At 50.1% G+C, this 17,078-nt stretch overlaps 10 protein-coding genes across 10 annotated transcripts; 7 read left to right on the plus strand and 3 right to left on the minus strand.

The window, feature by feature from the left end:
- Positions 1-455: 455 nt before the first annotated feature.
- N7532_010283 (wax synthase family protein) lies at positions 456-1,768 on the plus strand (the record flags this gene model as incomplete). Its single annotated transcript, XM_056622774.1, has 2 exons — positions 456-1,201; positions 1,258-1,768. The coding sequence occupies 2 exons, from the start codon at positions 456-458 to the stop codon at positions 1,766-1,768; spliced, it is 1,257 nt and encodes a 418-aa protein (XP_056470190.1).
- A 444-nt stretch (positions 1,769-2,212) lies between these two features.
- On the minus strand, positions 2,213-3,169 carry N7532_010284 (uncharacterized protein; the record flags this gene model as incomplete). The annotated part of the gene is made up of 4 exons (XM_056622775.1): positions 2,213-2,302; positions 2,334-2,486; positions 2,615-2,769; positions 3,025-3,169. 4 exons carry the CDS (start codon positions 3,167-3,169, stop codon positions 2,213-2,215), a joined length of 543 nt encoding a protein of 180 aa, XP_056470191.1.
- Positions 3,170-3,508: 339 nt separating this feature from the next.
- N7532_010285 (Zn(II)2Cys6 transcription factor domain-containing protein) lies at positions 3,509-4,816 on the plus strand (the record flags this gene model as incomplete). The annotated part of the gene is made up of 1 exon (XM_056622776.1): positions 3,509-4,816. The coding sequence occupies one exon, from the start codon at positions 3,509-3,511 to the stop codon at positions 4,814-4,816; it is 1,308 nt and encodes a 435-aa protein (XP_056470192.1).
- A 160-nt stretch (positions 4,817-4,976) lies between these two features.
- Positions 4,977-5,435, minus strand: N7532_010286 (cysteine hydrolase family protein; the record flags this gene model as incomplete). Its single annotated transcript, XM_056622777.1, has 1 exon — positions 4,977-5,435. The coding sequence occupies one exon, from the start codon at positions 5,433-5,435 to the stop codon at positions 4,977-4,979; it is 459 nt and encodes a 152-aa protein (XP_056470193.1).
- Positions 5,436-5,707: 272 nt separating this feature from the next.
- N7532_010287 (putative MFS multidrug transporter) lies at positions 5,708-7,303 on the plus strand (the record flags this gene model as incomplete). Its single annotated transcript, XM_056622778.1, has 2 exons — positions 5,708-5,864; positions 5,916-7,303. The coding sequence occupies 2 exons, from the start codon at positions 5,708-5,710 to the stop codon at positions 7,301-7,303; spliced, it is 1,545 nt and encodes a 514-aa protein (XP_056470194.1).
- A 2,582-nt stretch (positions 7,304-9,885) lies between these two features.
- N7532_010288 (uncharacterized protein) lies at positions 9,886-11,433 on the plus strand (the record flags this gene model as incomplete). The annotated part of the gene is made up of 3 exons (XM_056622779.1): positions 9,886-10,203; positions 10,266-10,507; positions 10,566-11,433. The coding sequence occupies 3 exons, from the start codon at positions 9,886-9,888 to the stop codon at positions 11,431-11,433; spliced, it is 1,428 nt and encodes a 475-aa protein (XP_056470195.1).
- A 990-nt stretch (positions 11,434-12,423) lies between these two features.
- On the plus strand, positions 12,424-12,666 carry N7532_010289 (uncharacterized protein; the record flags this gene model as incomplete). Its single annotated transcript, XM_056622780.1, has 1 exon — positions 12,424-12,666. One exon carries the CDS (start codon positions 12,424-12,426, stop codon positions 12,664-12,666), a length of 243 nt encoding a protein of 80 aa, XP_056470196.1.
- Positions 12,667-13,445: 779 nt separating this feature from the next.
- On the plus strand, positions 13,446-13,679 carry N7532_010290 (uncharacterized protein; the record flags this gene model as incomplete). Its single annotated transcript, XM_056622781.1, has 1 exon — positions 13,446-13,679. One exon carries the CDS (start codon positions 13,446-13,448, stop codon positions 13,677-13,679), a length of 234 nt encoding a protein of 77 aa, XP_056470197.1.
- Positions 13,680-13,803: 124 nt separating this feature from the next.
- Positions 13,804-14,231, minus strand: N7532_010291 (uncharacterized protein; the record flags this gene model as incomplete). The annotated part of the gene is made up of 2 exons (XM_056622782.1): positions 13,804-13,991; positions 14,096-14,231. 2 exons carry the CDS (start codon positions 14,229-14,231, stop codon positions 13,804-13,806), a joined length of 324 nt encoding a protein of 107 aa, XP_056470198.1.
- Positions 14,232-15,147: 916 nt separating this feature from the next.
- On the plus strand, positions 15,148-16,570 carry N7532_010292 (uncharacterized protein; the record flags this gene model as incomplete). Its single annotated transcript, XM_056622783.1, has 2 exons — positions 15,148-15,579; positions 15,632-16,570. 2 exons carry the CDS (start codon positions 15,148-15,150, stop codon positions 16,568-16,570), a joined length of 1,371 nt encoding a protein of 456 aa, XP_056470199.1.
- Between the last annotated feature and the right edge of the window lie 508 nt (positions 16,571-17,078).

Here is a 17,078-nt window from a genome sequence, read left to right on the forward strand (position 1 = left end):
TGGTCGCGTGAAGACATCGTGCGTCGGAATGATATCTGAGAAAATTCCGCATTCGATCAAATCGTTCGAGCCATGCAGCCCCCTCAGACCATCTATACTTCTTGGTGTCGCCGGCCGGCGGTATTTGGAATCAAAACCTGCCGAATACTACCACACTTGAGCGACTCTCGAGTCCATCCACTATGAGACAGAACCCGCGAATGATTTAGCCGGTATAATAATGGTGCCTGCAGTGTTTGATCTAGACTGCTGCTAAATATCTGCTAGCCTTTGTCCTGCGAGCTTCATATTAAGATGCGTTCAGGCTCGCCAATTCCGCCGCCCAATGATTGCGCCCATCCCTGGACCCACTCGATGGAGTGAGATCCGACTCGGACCACAAATTATATTCCGCATCGCTCCTTAATCTGCGTTCATCATTCTTCGCTGGCGACATACGCAGGAACTCAATAAAGATGGTGTTATTTTCGGATATAGTGGACTTTACTCTCAGCTCGTCGCTGCAGCACTTCATCCCTGCGGCCCTGCTGGTTGCGACTCCCAAGGGCTCTCCATACCGCTACCTCGCGATCCCACTTTTGATATTGATGGGGAGCCTTTTCGTACGACCAATGGATCTCACAGCATATGTGCGAGCCAATGCGATCGGTTCTACTTTCACAGTCGTGATCACGGCAATTAATCTTCTGCTGGTCAACCCATTAGATGAACGCGATCTCGCGCGCGAGAAGCCAAACACATTTTTCCGCTCCGGCCATGTCTATTACACATTCGAAGTCTTTCTTATGCCCCGTGGGATTGCTACTCCGAGGCAGGTGAAGAATGTTCCTGAGCAACCTGCCTACCTCACTCGACACGGCAAGGAGATCCCTGTTGGCCGCTTTCTGCTTAGACAGGTTGTGATACTCGCTTGGCAGTTTTTGGTTGTTGATCTCTTCCAAGAGCTCGGTCGCCAGCGAGCATTGGAGTCGGGCTACCAACCTGGCTTCAAGCCTATTCCATATGATGTCCCGCTGGAAAAATGGATTGAGCGGGGGGCTACCCATATCCTGGCCTGGTTCATTATCGGCCGACTTTTGATCGACTGCCCTTTCAGACTTGCGTCTATCCTATTCGTTGGGCTTGGACTGGACACACCTGCGAATTGGCCACCGGCATTTGGCCGTCTGAAGGATGTGTATACGCTGCGACACTTCTGGAGGTATGTTCTGCTGCGCATTTGACTCTGCTAGTCACCTTACTAACAGCGATTGATAGCAAATTCTGGCACCAGTTCCTGCGTCAACATTTTACTGGGATGAGTAATTTCATTTCTCGCGATGTCCTCCATCTCTCTAGGCCATCCATCCTGGAGCGGTACACGAACGTCTTTATTGTATTCCTCCAATCAGCCATCATGCACATCATGATCGACTTTGTAGCCGGTATCCCTTGGAAACTTTCCGGCACGGTGGCATTCTTCATGTCTTTTGTCCTGGGGTTCATGATTGAGGACGGCGTGCAAGCTTTGTGGAACAGTATCTTCCCACCGACGAAAACTGAGGATGGGAAAATCCTCACGCCGCTGTGGAAGAAGGTCGTCGGTATGCTTTGGACTATGACCTGGATTGCTGTTTGGTCCACACCATACTTGGAACGGAGTATGCAGCTGCCTGCGAATGATCTTATGCCTATTGGCGTGGTCGACAAAACTGGGGTGACGCCAGTCGGAGGAGCGATCTGTGTTGGTGCCATCCTTCTGTGTCTTACTGTTGGTCCTGAGATCTAGGGCGCAGGATATTGTCGAATATTCACAAGAAAAGTCTGCGCAGAGATATATTTTATGATCGATTTTACAAGGCAGAGATAGAAGACGTTGTAATAAAGTTATGCGAATTCAAAATACAATCAGCTTAATCATTAAGCTTAATGTCACAGACTCAACATCCGTTCAAGAGTCCCCGGTGGCCGAACCACCTGATCCAGCACGTTTTTCTTCAGATTAATTCAACGATCTGAGCGCCATCTGCTGTCATGCGGCTTGATGGTAGGAACTTCATGAACCATTGTATTACGCGCAGTGGAGATGTCTATCATCTGAAGTATGAAAACCTCTTCGTCCTTTTCACAAAGCCAGCGTAATGGAGTATCCATGAAGACAAGTGAATAAATCCGCATCCAGACAATTAAATCAATATCCTGTGGCCGATACGTAGGTAGTCGAGGGATTTATTCACCGCGCACCCAGCGCCCCACAGATCGACGCGATAATCAAAGCTTTCCGCGAAAATTGTCTCAGGAATTCGCAGATAAACCGGCTGAGCTAGACGCGGAGGCTTTTTTCATGGAAAAACGCTCTTTTCAAAATCAATCAAGCAGATATCTTCCTCGTCCTCTTCTATCCAGTTGGTCCAATCTGCCGCTTTGATTAACTGCGCAGGGAGGCCTTCTGGTAGCGGCGAGCCGTCAATACGGACGACAGGTTCAAATTCAGGTCGACTGATGACCTCGAAGAGTTGATCGGCGGTTAAGTAGACAACGATAGATAGGGGAATGCGACGTTGCAACCGTTAATATCTGCGAACATGACGAATGTAATCCGCGAAAACTTATCAACGAAAAGGGCCTTACTTACCCCCATGAATGCCCCAGTACTATGGATAAAGCTGGTAGCTGCTAGAAGCTGTCTGGGTATTCGAAAAATCACATCCGCCTCCAGCTTCTCCCGGCAGTCACTATACTCGACGAGGACAAGTCCAGAGTGGGACCAAGCAATTCGAGGAGCAAACACTGACGGACCCGATTGGGGCCTTCATGAGAAAAGAATTAAAAGTTGCTGAACAATACGATGCTTCAAAAGGTCTCGATCTGAACAATGTCCTCAATGTTGTAGTATTCCTAGTTCTTGCGATTATGAGTCTGCCGTCATGATTTTTAATGAAATCCATACATTCCGACTGCATGGATTTGGCCATATCAAATCGAATTATCCCATGGGGTAAACCATCTTACTCCTGATCATCCGCTAGCCAAACGATAGGATACCCGCCCCACCCCAGTTGACGGTGCAACTTGTAACGGCCATATTTGAATGTGTCTCCGAGGGTGACAGGGTGGTATCCTCCAGGTCGATATCATAATATATTTTCCTGGTTATGAAGGAGGTCACTTGGAGTGAACAAAGGTCCATGCTGTCTTGTTGTCAAGGGAAGGCAGGTAAGATGTCCTTTCGGATGAAGTAGTGATTGCGGGACAGTCGAGGTATTGCACCCACATATCTTGAATCGTCAATCCCGTTCAACTCCGCTCAGATCCGATCAGCTCCGACGCTCAACTCCGATCAACGCCGCGTTCGCCTCCGCCCATCATGTCTAACTTTCCACCTCACGTCGAGCAGCGCGGGTGTCAGAGTCTCTTTCGATTTGGCAATACTCATATTCTCGTCTTTGAGTGCTGAGTCTCACCTGAATATGATAATCGCGTTCTTGAAGCGTATCCAAGAAGCGACTTCTGGGTTGGACATACCACAATGAGGACCTCACGGTATTCTACCTCCCGACAAAAGGCCTGTCGAACCTGCTCTTCCGCAAAAGCAAAATGCGACAGGCAAGCTGGAGGGTGCACTCGATGCGCGCAACGTGGTCTCGACTGTGATTTCGGCCAACAACACGCCTCCACAAATAATACTCGACAAGCGGATTCTAAGGAAAGACTCCCCTGCAGTCCCGCATCTCTATCGGACTCGCTTGTCACAAGTAACTTTGGAGATGGAAGCTCCACGATCGAGGGCGCGAGCTTGTCGAGCCTACCATCGCCTGGAACTATGGCGTCGACGATCGTCCAAGGATCACCAAATGCCTTTCCCAGTACGCAGGGCAGGGCACCCGTAGTATCCGGGGGCGCAGGAATGGCTTTTCCTCAATCCAATCTGGACTTTACCAGACTTGACCTTGCTTGTCCAATCAACGTGGACGAGATCAACTCTCGCTGGATGAATGCCTACATTCCCGACCCCCAGCAGCAAATTAAAAGATACCCACCTAGCATCATCTCATTTATACATCGGATCTTCAAGTCATATGTTGCGGCAGCAATCCGCGGACGCGGCCTACTCCCATTCGTCCACCCGGCACAAATGAAGCACCAGACGACCACTTCGCCGCTGACAACATGCCTAAGCTTGATCCGAATGTGCCAGAACCCCTTACCCAGAAGCGAAGGGGTAGCAGCAGCGATATTCCAGCGCGAGATGGATACCATCACGCAAAGCCGCGAAAGCTACGACGATCTCTCCCTACTAGCCGCGTTCCAGGCATACTTAATCTACGCCATGGTCCTCTTCTTCCGCCTCGGCATAACCCGCCACCACTCCCTCCGCCAAACAATGATGACCCTGCAAGAGCTTGCGCACGCCTCCTCGCGTGGTGGTCTAGTGTGCGTAGCCGACCAAACTCGCACCCGGCCCCGATGGGAAGAATGGATCGTGGCAGAAGCAAAGCGAAGAACTATTTACACGATGTATCTTTTTGATAGTGTCGTCTCGACACAGGAGAATCTCCCTACTTATCTTGGTACAGAGCTGCAAGGACTTCCTGCCCCTGCGGCGGGGTCTATATGGGAGGCTAGTAGCCGGCCTGAGTGGGAGCAGGCATACAATTTGTTTCTGGCGGAGTGGATGGGCCCTGGTCTTGCTATTGATGAACTTTGGCCGATTCCTCCGGATTTGGATGGGGCCGGTGTTGCGAGAAGGAGAGGGAGAGTTGATCATTGGTTAGAAGATGTTGATAGCTATGGGACGATGCTTTATGCGGTGGTGAGTTGTACGCATGGAGGTTGAATGCTTGAATACCGTGGCTTCTATAGCTTGCTATAATGCAGAATAAAATGACACCCATTCCACAGCTCGTCAAATGGCACCGAAATTCTAGGCAAAGTAATTTTTCAAGAGCTTGGAGAGCTCCGTCGAGAGGACAGACTCAGTCCCGACTACAGGCCAATTAGCATTGCAAAGGAACGGCACACAGGTAAAATCTCACGATGACAACAGTATCGATATTCTGCGCTCCCAAAATCTGCTCCAGCGCATTGCCAGTCGTCACGCACCACCTTGTCTTGGAAATTACAAGGTCCTTCTCATCTACCGTAAAACGAGAATCAATCTGAGTTTCAGGGGTCCCGGCCTTGAATTCACCATACGGAGCGATCAATCTCGCAAATGGCTTCTCACGTTCGACCTCGGGCAGTCCGGGACCGAAAGCGAGTGTCGTAAAAACAGACAATGGCCGATCGGTCTTCTGGTGCACGGCGACATTCCAGCGAGTCAAGTTTTGGATCAATGTTTGGCCTTCCTGCGTGCTTTCGACGGCTCCGATTAGGATAGCCATCCAATCCAAGTTGAGGATAGCATAGTAGTTGCCGAAGTTCGGGTGATTTTTCGCCGGTTGTTTCTGGGTCATTTTCAAAATTCCAAGAGGCAGAAGGAGATGAAAGAATTATTTAAGGGAGGCAACATACTGAAATTTTGATTAATGGGATGTTTTTGGATTTTCAGGTGTGAGCGGAGCTGAGAGGCCTCAACCCCGGTGACTCCCGTGAACACCGCATTAGCTTCCCGCGTGACGTATTTAAAGACCTGCTATCCCTCGCTACGACCTTTGATCCACCAAATCGAAACTCGCAATTCAAAACACGATCCTGCATTTCAGCGAAGCATACTCACACGCACACAATGCGATCAGAAGGAAGGACCAACGCGCCGTTCAAACCCGACACAAACCCAGCAGACCCCGAAGCCGAAATCCAATCCACCCCCGAACCACCATACAGTATATTCGACCGCAGGCAAAAATGGCTTATAGTGGTGATAGCCTCGACAGCAGCAACATGTAAGTTCCCAATGCCACATTATCCCAAAGCCATGGTTTAACACACTCCAGTCTCGGGCTTCGCCTCAAATATCTATTTCCCCGCTCTCCCAGCAATCGCAAACGACCTAAACGTCTCGCTAGAGCTAGTCAGTCTAACGGTGACATCCTATCTAATCTTCCAAGGCCTCGCACCCAGTCTCTGGGGTCCCGTATCCGATGTGCGAGGACGACGGATCGCGTACGCATGCACCTTCCTCGTTTTCATTGGTGCTTGTATCGGGCTCGCTCAGACGAAGAACTACGCTACCCTGATCGTCTTGAGATGTCTTCAAAGTACCGGGAGCGCCAGTACCATCGCCATTGGGTCTGGCGTTATCGGCGATATCACGACTCGCGCTGAACGTGGGGGGTTCATGGGGATTTTCCAGGCTGGTCTCCTTGCGCCTGTCGCTGCTGGGCCAGTTATTGGAGGTGCGTTGGCTGGATCTTTGGGGTGGAGGTCGATTTTCTGGTTCCTCATGATCTATGCGGCTGTTTTTCTGGTTGTGTTGTTGTTTTTTTTGCCTGAGACGCTTCGGTCGCTCGTTGGTAATGGCAGCGTGCTGTCTTCCAACCCGATGGTACGGTTTCCGCTGCGGACGTATCAAAAGCTTTCGAAGGTTGAGAGGTACTCTGGCCCTCCGCCGGAACTTCTGCCTAGGAAGAGTATTGATGTTTTTGGTCCTTTCCGCATCCTCATTAGCAACCAGGCTGCGCCTATCATTTTTTTCCTTGCGATTTACTACGCCGTGTGGCAGATGAGCATCACGGCCATGTCTTCTCTCTTCAAGGATCGGTACGGGTTATCCGAAATCCAAATCGGACTGACATTCATCGCCAACGGTATCGGATCCATAATCGGTACACTGATCACGGGAAAGATATTGAACATCGACTACAGACGCGTGAAGGCCAACTACGAGGCAATGGTCGGCACGGACGTTGAAGCTGATAACTCGGTATCCCGAGTCAAGACCAACGAGGAGGTTTTCCCACTTGAGAAAGCACGACTCCGGCTTGTGCCTGTATTTTCTCTGCTTCAGTGCTTGTCTCTTCTTCTCTTCGGCTGGACGATCCAGTATCCCCATCGAGTCCATATTGCCGTTCCCATTGTCTCGACCTTCATCACGGGCTGGACTGCGGTTTCCATGCAGTCTGTCATTATGACCTATCTGGTGGATATCTTTCATGAGAAGAGTGCTGGGGCGAGTGCTAGTCTTAACTTGGCTCGATGCTTGTTCGCCGCTGGCGGGACGAGCTTCGTTATGCCGTTGATTAGTGCGGTTGGGGTTGGGCTTACGTTCACGATCTGTGTTATTGTGCAGGTTGTTGCGTTGATTGGTCCTCTTGTTCAGTGGAGATTTGCTGCTAAGTGGAGAAAAGGCACCGAGAATCGTGACATGCAGAATCGGACCTGAAGCAAGGACTTGGGAGTTGAGATCGGCAGGATGCCCTAGAGGGAAGCAAGATATTATAGTGATAACTTAAGCATAGATAATACCTAATACATTATCAAAGAGTTGGCATCTCATTGATAATTAGATGGTTAGAGAGTACGCCTCGGGCAATGTATGGTGCAGCCACAGCTTAGCTGTGATGATGATGAATTCATTTGCCCGGTGTAGCTTGCTCTAAATATATGCTGCTATGCGGGAGTGCTGTCAGGCCTGCCGACAGCTTGAAGGTGGTCGCCAGCCCAGTGAACGATTGATTCCATGGGTTGCAACGCAAGCCCCTGATTGGTCGCCCGAGAATGTATGCAAACATGACAAAATAGACAAAATAAAGAAAAGAAATCCAAAACGAACGTCGCTTCCCCATTCGCTTGCCTTCGGGCTTTCAGACTCGCAGCTGCCAACCTACCGAAACGGCCTCGGCCGTCGAGGATCAACCGCAAATAAGGACCGTACGGGAGCATTGGAAAATACGCCATGATTTTGGGAGAACCCTCAGGCATATACCTCTTTCCCGGAAGGTGTAAATTGCGGAGGGTTGAAATCGATGGCAAGCCAGTGTAGATAGTGATGTAGTTGACCCGGTTACCCCAACGTGACCTGCGCAAATCGGCCAATGGGCTGACAGATCCGAGAATGACAAATCAATCAATCAATCAATCAATCAACGTCGCTTCCCCTCTACCCACTCTCCTTTCCACAATCAGACTTCATTCTCTGATCTACTTCATCCCCCACCGCTCCACAGCTTAGCTTCATTTCGTAGTTTGTCTGATATTGATTATGGTGTAGTATCCATTAATCCAAATAATCACTGTGTGAGGACGTAGCACAAGCTCAATCACGACTAGAGCGGAATTAGAAAATTCAAATGCTACCCATGCAAATGCATCAAAGGTATAATTAAGCCAGCAAGCAGACGATCATCGCAACGGCTTCCTCATAAACCATCAAACCTAATCACAAGTCAGCAATTCATCAACCTTCAACAACGCAGAAAACGGGCCATCTCACTCTTTAACATGGGCATGCGTATGCTTATCACGCAGCTGCCTCTTAATAAGGCCACGCTGGGGATGGGCAGCCCAGGTTATAGCAGTGTATTATGAGGCGTGGAGGCAGAGAGACTCGAAGTGGGTAACCCGGTGACAGCAACATGGGCACCGCGACATTACATTGCGGCTGAACGAAGCGCCAGCGGGGGCACTGGTCCAGTGAGAGTGTGAGCTCCTCCCTCGTCGCAGGGGTAGCGCGCCTCTGGCATTGCTTCCGATCAATTAGGACCCGGTAATGATCTAAAAATACCAGATCGGGCTTGGTTGGGCCGGGTCATCAAAACGTGATCCATGCTCGGGCGCGCGATAGTCTTGACTGGCTCAAAGCGCTTGGCATATCGTGCTTGTCAGTGTACCTCCATAGATGGCCTGTGGAGTGTCGAGAGCGTCTGTGAAGAGCGTCGAGGCCTGCACGGTCGAATGTTGACGAAAAGAGGGGAATTCCTCTGCGATCGAAATTCAGTGCTCGAGTGATCAGGCGCTCAGCAACACATTGTCTGGAGCCCCGCTACGCGGGCGCCCCCCGCTCGAGGACCAAAACCGGTTGGAAGCATTTTTTCATCGAGGCGGAGCCGCGCGGTGGCCCGTTTTCCCAGGCGCCGATATCAGGTATGTGGGGCTGATTCGTGCTGTTTGGGACGCTTGCCACCAATGCGCAAGGGTCAGTTCGACCGGCGCTGGAGCACCATGGTACAATCACAATGGACGACACGCGGGACATCAGTGTTGCCTCCTCTCTTGGCCTTTTGCTCCTTTGGAGTCTAAATTCTTGTTTTCCGCCAATGGTCTGCAGCCTTGACTGAGCGCCGGCGGGGATTCTGGGGATGAAGCACCAAAACAGCGAGCTGAGCGTTTGTGGAGGTGGCAACTTGCTGTGTTCGTTCACACTTGACGACAGACGGCCGTGGTCATTGGACGAGGAGGAGGTTGTTGAGATGTATAGTTTGCCAACTTGAGGACCCTACAGAAGGAAGAGCGCAAGGATGATCGACGATACCGCTACAGATAACAACACGTCATGTGACCCAGGTATCGCAACTGGCGATGTACTTATGCCTTCGACTACGTAGAAGGCGTGCGCAAAGGTATTAATGGGGCATTGGGGTCTGCAATGGGGTGCTGCACGTGTTTCATCTCGTGTAGTTCATCGAAAGAGCGGCGTGATTCGTGGGAAGCTCACCAGCGATCGCCGATCTACTTTCTCTTTGGAGCGCATATGATGTCATCTGCATCATCCAGGTCCCAGAATTATCTGGGGTACGTATTATGGAAAGTTACTAGAACTTGATGCTTGTTCTGACGTATCAAACTAATGTCACTATGATGGACGGGCTGGACAGTTGAATCACCTCTGGGCGTTTCCAAACTCGCGTTTTTCCTGAACCTTTCCATCAACTATACCCTTTTCTCCCTTTGCATAGGTCAACCTATACCAATTTGGAATCGCAAGGCAGGCACCCCCTGTACGCCACGCGATAGGATTACTGCATAATGAAATTTGCGCCTTCCTATTCCATAGCTTTGGATGCCAGTCACTTAGATATGCCGCTTGATATGCACAGCAAGCCCGCTACTGGGGGCAGTGACCCTCTGGCCGACACCCATGATCAAACAAGAGCGGTGCGAGGCCATGGCATCAATGGCATGGACTCAAAAATGCCCTCATACCCCGGTCTTGACCGATGGCAGCTACTGGACCTTCTGGGCACCGGTGCCTTCAGCCATGTGTATCGTGCCTCAGACCGAGAAGGCAAGATGGGCGAAGTCGCCATTAAGGTGATGAAAAAATATGAAATGAAAGAACCACATGTGCGGACCCTTCAATGCCAGCATTGCAAGTCACTGAGGAATTGAAGCTGACAATCGAACAGAAAGCGAATCTACAAAAGGAAATTCAAATAATGCGACAGCTGGATCATAACAATATCTCCAGGCTGATTGATGTCATCGAAACGAACCAATATTGTCATATTGTCTTGGAACTCTGCACGGGAGGAGAGCTTTTCAACCAGCTTGTGAAGCTCACGTACCTCAGTGAGGATCTATCGCGACATGTTATCTTGCAAGTCGCGCAGGCCGTTCTATACTTGCATCAGACAGGCATCGTTCATCGGTTTGTCAACCCATTTCCGACACCAGAAATCTATTAATAGACACTAACAATCTCCCAGTGATATCAAACCCGAAAATATCTTATTCAACTCGATTCCAGTGGAGCCCAGTAAAACCCCAAAACCTACGCTACCCGGTGAGGAAAATAAAGTCGACGAAGGCGATTTCGTGCCCGGTGTCGGTGGTGGAGGCATTGGTGAAGTCAAGCTTGCAGATTTTGGCTTGTCGAAGATTATCGCCGGTGCCCCCACGGCAACACCATGTGGCACTATGTCATATGCTGCACCCGAGATTGTTCGCGACGAAAAGTACACGACCGGTGTCGACATGTGGGCACTTGGATGTGTTTTGTACACCCTGCTCGCCGGCTATCCTCCATTCTACGACCCGAATACAAAGGTCCTGATGAAGAAGGTATCGACAGGAGACTATGCTTTTGACTCTCCCTGGTGGAACGATATTTCCAAGGATGCCAAGGATATAGTCTCCAAGCTCTTGACAGTCGAGTCTGACAAGAGACTCACCATCGAGGAATTCATCAACCATCCTTGGATCCAGAAAGCCTCCAAGACGACTCTGGAGACGGAAGAACCCTCGACGATTGCCGACACCGAGTCCCAGTCCGATGGTAGCTCCACTACGGCGCCTCCAACTCCTCGCGATGATCGAGATGACGGGACCCCTGTGCCCCCTGAAGCTCTGCACGAGTCTCACGTCGAAGCCCGGACGCCTGGTTTCATGAACGTGCGCGAGCTGTTCGGTGTGGTCTTCTCGGCACATCAACGCGAACATGACATCCGGGACCATGAAATTGCCTCCAGGGTTGAGAATGACACGAGGAAAAGCAAGACGAATATCCATGACAAACTGCACCTTGGAAACAGTGCTTTGCTTCAGAAGCGCGGGGTCCAGCAAAACAGGGCATAAGTTGCTCTGCTTTACGTATATTACGAACTTCATGTTGTACGATTAAGATCTTTTCAAGCGATATTTGACGATTATAGCCTGGTGTCTTTCTAGCTGGTCAATATGAATTCATTCATCTATTTGATTCTGCTTCCCATCAATAAGATCTACGACTTTTAACTAGCGTCAGGTTAACCTAGATTCAGGTAGGCCCGTCCCCTCTCTGAAGGCTTTACATATTATCGAGGCGGTTTTGTATGATTATGCACTTGGTCGAGTGGTATTTTCGAGTATCGTCCAGCACCACCTGCGTGACCTCCATATGCGGTCTACCTCGATGGCTTTTTATACCATCCAGCATTCAGCAATTCAAAGATTCTAGTTAACTTTATATTTCAAATGCAAGCATTTTTTATTTAAGAAGCAAACTAGTTCAAAAAATCATTCGTAAAGATGATGGAAGAAAAAAATATATAAGATATATATATATTTTTCGCAACAAAAAGAAAGGTCCCTGCCGGGGTCGAACCGGCGATCTTTCGGAGACGGGTAAACATCAAAACCGAACGCGGTAACCACTGCGCCAAGGAACCCGTTGTAATATTTCACCGAACTTTAGCGCTACTTAGACCTAGGCTTTTTCAACATCGAGATCAAGACATTAACGTCACTGGGATATATCAATGAAGAGCGCAAACCTTGAAAGGGTTTAAAACATCGAGACCGATAACTTCCAAGGTTCAGCTTCACAGAGTTCCTATTCCTTGGCTATTCCTTGCCTCCGAAACTGCATCCGAATGGCATCACGAATTCTTCGAGTGACAGCCTTTGCGGCTTCATGCCTGGAGATTTCCTGCCAGTGACACCGGCTTAGCAGTGACTATTGACTGAGACTATTTCCTGATCGAGTCCAAAACAGCCACAACGCTGCAATCAGTAGCAAATCCACTTCTACTGTCAAACAGCAGTACGTATGAAAATGCTTTGAGATCCTTACGAACAGTTGCAGCTATGTCCGCTACGTCCCCTGGTTTCCTACCTTCGTTCTCTGTCCCAGAAATCGACCCTCCTGTCAAGAACGCGACTTGTTGCTCCACAAGCTGGGGCTTTACCTATGCAGATCAAATACTAGGGGATTTTATGGCCAGTATACCCAATGTCTTCCACACAATCAACTTCAACACTACCCCCGACTGGAAGTGGGGGACCGACACCCCATACACCTACCCCGAAGACGTGAACACGATCGACTAGAACTACAGCAACGGTCCCCAGCTGCGTGTTCCGTCCCTCAATGTCCTCTCCGTCTACTACAGTCGACTCTCGTCATGGTACGAGAAGGGCGGATTCAACGATGAATGCGGCGTCTATCACGAATTAGGCCACCATCTTGACATCAAGTACTGGGAAATCCTCAACGAGTCGGACTCCAAGCACACCATCAGCCCAGACCTCTAGAACGAGATTTACGACGCCGTCACTGCTGCTACCCACGAAGCATCTCCGAAGACTCAGTTCGTCGGCATTGCACTAGCCACACGAAATGTAACTCATGTCAAGTCCTTCCTTGACCCTGCCAACCACAAGCCAGGAACACCCTTGGACTGGGTCAGCTATCACTTCTACGCCACCTCCGATACCCGACAACGCAGAACGAGGCTACGCAGAGCTTTCAGATGGTAGATACTATCTTTGGCGAAGTCGCAGAGATCGAGGCTGCTCGAAAAGCTATCTCGCCGTCAACACGTACCACTGTCAATGAGCTCGGCACCATGGGCTCGACGACGATTTACCCTAATTATACTATCACCGATGAGTATTGGGTCTGGTGTGGGGGTATCTATACCTACGTCTTCTCTAGGCTCGCCGTGATGGGCATTGATGCGGTCGGTGAATGTCAGCTCAGTGGCTATCCTGGTCAATACCCTTCTGTCTCGATGATCTATTACCAGGCCGGATGCCTACGGCTTGATTGCGTGTGCTGCAGTTGATTCAAGCTAGTTTTATCCCTGTTGATAAATTTTGTCAAGACCATGAGCGATGAGACTCGGTTCCTTGCCCAGGATTTTGAGGCTACCGATTGTACCAAGAAGATGCTGTTGGTCAACAAGCAAGGAAACGAGCTTTCAGTCTTTGTGACTGATTCCAGTGAGGCGTCTGCGGGAATTGTAGATGTCACGACGCGTAGTAATCCGTGGCGCACTGAGAAGGTCACTGGAAGTATCCAACTCCCTGCGTACGCTGTTGTCATCTTGAGTGAGGCCTAATGGAGACATGGCAGCCGCAACTGAGCAGAAAATGGCCTTACCCAACTTGTTCATACGTATTTGAACAATAAATCTGCCGTGGATCCGATTGCGATTCCGGCTGAGGCATCTCTGATCTGGTAGGTCATACAGGACCCACCCGGTGCAATCCAGAAGTTCGAGTTTGAAGGATATCGATTCCCAGATCCGTCATTTCGGGGTACTCCTTGATCTTGGATATCTCCGCCATCATTCTGAACGCAGCCCAGCCTGTAGGTTTGATATCTGGGTCGGCTTCTTGCAAAAGCTGAGAGCGAGTAGTAGAGTTGATTCCTATATTCATTAGTAAATCCTACAGGAGCCTTTGGGGGGAGAATACCGTCAGCAGCAACGACAATCAGCTTCGAGCTTCCTTCCACTCTGCAACAAGACAGTACCAGCCTCGAAGTCATATTTGACGACTTGACTATCGAGCATGATCTCCTCCCCAGAGTGAACAGCGTGTCTGTGAAGAATATTATGTAGCACTGCTCGATGGACGACAATATATGGAGCTCCGTATTGTCTCTCCATGTCTGCGACATCTAAAACGCCAATTGTAGAGCCGCTCTTGTAGACTTTGACGAATGTCTACTCCAGTGTGATGCACTTGGATAGTATGTCGTCTTTGAGGCCCCACTTGTAGAAGTAGTTCACAGCTTGCGGAGCCATTTTTTGGATCCCAGCGCCGATTTCAGCTAGGCGAGGTACGGATTCTAAGATCAAAGCGCCGTGGCCGTATTGTGAAAGTGCGATTGCTAGGGACATTCCCGCTATGCCGGCTCCGACGATGATGACTCGCATCGTGGTATCCCTTGGCTGTCCTGGCCAGGACTCAATGGATTATCGGTGAGTCAAGTCTGTCGCTGTCCACCGTCTCCGTAAAATGTGAGAGGCACCCAGAGGGTTTCACGTGGTTGGCAGGTACGCAAAACAATTTGCTAGTCGGGATGCCATGCATCGTGGGCAGAACGGCTGAGATGGGGATCTGGAACGAGGCGGAGTTCCCACAAAACACAGGTTACACGTGCGCTTCGTATTCAAGAACAGAGTAGCCCGGCCAAATGATCGTGTTTTTGATAGACAGGTGTACTTTAGAGAATATGCTATATTGAACTATGTCGTACTAGAAGGATCGGCCAATCTATATACGCTATACATGACAAAACAAAGCGTGGAAGAGAGGCGAGATTGATAAATAACAGCATTTAGGTTTAGGGTACAGTCATTACGGTACCGCTACCAGCATTGGGAATACGTGCAATTAATATTGCCTGAAGCAATAGATCACCGGAGAATCGTGTCACGAGTTCACGTGACTTCGTAGTTACCTGAGCTGGTACCTGAACCACAAGGCGAACTTCTTTCGGAAGTGGGCGTCTTCACGTAAGTTTCGCGTCCGCGTCCCAAGCTTACCTTTCCTCTCCACCCTCTCCACCTCTTCGCCATCATGGCGTCTCCAGTCCCCGATACATTCCTTACAGAGGTGAGTGCAGTGCTTTTCGAACAAGCTGAAAGAGATCGAGCCAACAGTCAATCTTTCAAGGAAAACATGGCTGCCTACCATCTGGGCCATCACCCAGGTGCTCCTCTCCCGCCTGAGCTCCAGGACGCCCAGCACGTCACGCCCATTGCTCCCCCGGAAGACCTCAATCCTGCAAACGAGATCGCACCTCAAGCTCACCGTGCCTATCATCAGAGTCACCACCCAGGTGCTCCTCTCCCGCCCGAGCTCCAGAACGCCCAACACGTCACGTCCATTGCTCCCCCCGAGAACACCAATGCAAACAAGGTCGCATTTCAAGCTCACCGTGCCTCTGTCGCTCCCCGCCCTCCCGCCATCATGGGGCCTTCGACCTTCAATGCGCCATTCCTCACGGATGTGAGTGCGCCTCAAACAGCCTGAAAGAGATCGAGCTAACAATTTCTTGCAGGAACGTATGGCCGCCTTCCATTTGGGCCACTTCCCCGGTCAGCCCCTCCCAATCGAGCTCCAGCAGCACAAGAACATCGATCCCATCAAACCAACCGACGCTCTTTCGAACCTCCAATCTGCAGACGCGACCGCTCAAATTCAAGGTGTTCCTGCGGCTCCCCAGCCCGCAACCGTGACTCAGACCGTGACTGCGATCGACCCTCAGGATGACACTTGCTACGAGGGAGGTGAGGATGACGACTGCCCGATCCTGGGGTATTACCCCGACGGCAATCCTCGTTTCATCACCGATGATGAAATCGAGTTGTTCAGACATAGCGAAATCTGGAATTTGCTCCGCGCGCGTGAGGCCCAGGAAAGTGAATATGAACCCGACGCAGAGCACGAGGCTATCGACGATCAAGCCCAGCAGGAGCTTGTTCTTTCTACCGAAGATCTGTTGGCCATGAGCAAGACCACGGATGATCAAGCCGAGCAGGAGCCCATCTCTGCTGAACAGTCCCCTACTATGAGCGAGGTCACGGACGACCAAGCCGAACAAGAGCCTCTGTCTACTGCTGAACAGTCCCCGGCTATGAGCAAGAAGCGAACCTACTCTAGCCGTGATGAAGACGGATATCAACCTTTTGACTCTGAGGACGATGAGAAGTACAGAAAGGTTGCGAAAACGTCCCGACAGTCTCAGGCAACTCGCGCGCATTTCGCATTTTACGGTGAGGACCCCCTTGAAGCTAGAAAGCGAAAGCGACAGAAGACCATCAACGCCGAACGGATGGAGAAGCAGCGGTTCCAATTCGAATTCGAATCTGACTATGTTCCAGACCAGCCTGTTGATCCTGACTGTGGAGAACTTGATTATGGGGAGGGCGAATCGTCAACCTCCAAGGAAAAGCCTTGGGAGAAGAACCGAAGGGTCAAGTCTTACGCCAATGATTGAGCAGCCGATCTGGAACCTTGAATCGGTCTGGAAGAGAACCACGCCAACGAAGGCTGAACCCAAGTCGGTCTTTTTTCTTTTTCAGGTGAGTAAGGCAATCTTTATCTTTCCTCCATTTCTATCTCTTTGCCCGCCGACCATGATGAAACAATTCAGTCATCCTTAGACGGAAAGCCATACCTTCTGCGGAAGTGTAAGGCTTTGACGACCTTTAATCTTCTCTCTGAAAGGCTTCTTTTCTTCGAGTTTTCTTACGTGATTCTTGATTCCAATATCAACATGCTAATGGCGTAACTTTGCTAGGTGTTCATTTTCTCATCGCCTTACGAGTTTACGATTCATGTCTTTCCCGGCGAACTGGACGATAATTCGACTTCCCTTATCAATCTGTACGATAATTTCCCTTTCCCCGCGAGCTGTACGATTTATCACCTCTTCTTGCGGGCTGTACGATCTGTCCCCTTCGCCGATGCCGAACAAATTTGCACCCCGAAATTCTCTTTTCTGT

Source organism: Penicillium argentinense (assembly GCF_028826775.1).
Source record: "Penicillium argentinense strain IBT 30761 chromosome Unknown utg000010l_segment0_segment0, whole genome shotgun sequence".
In the NCBI taxonomy this organism is placed as follows: Eukaryota; Fungi; Ascomycota; class Eurotiomycetes; order Eurotiales; family Aspergillaceae; genus Penicillium; species Penicillium argentinense.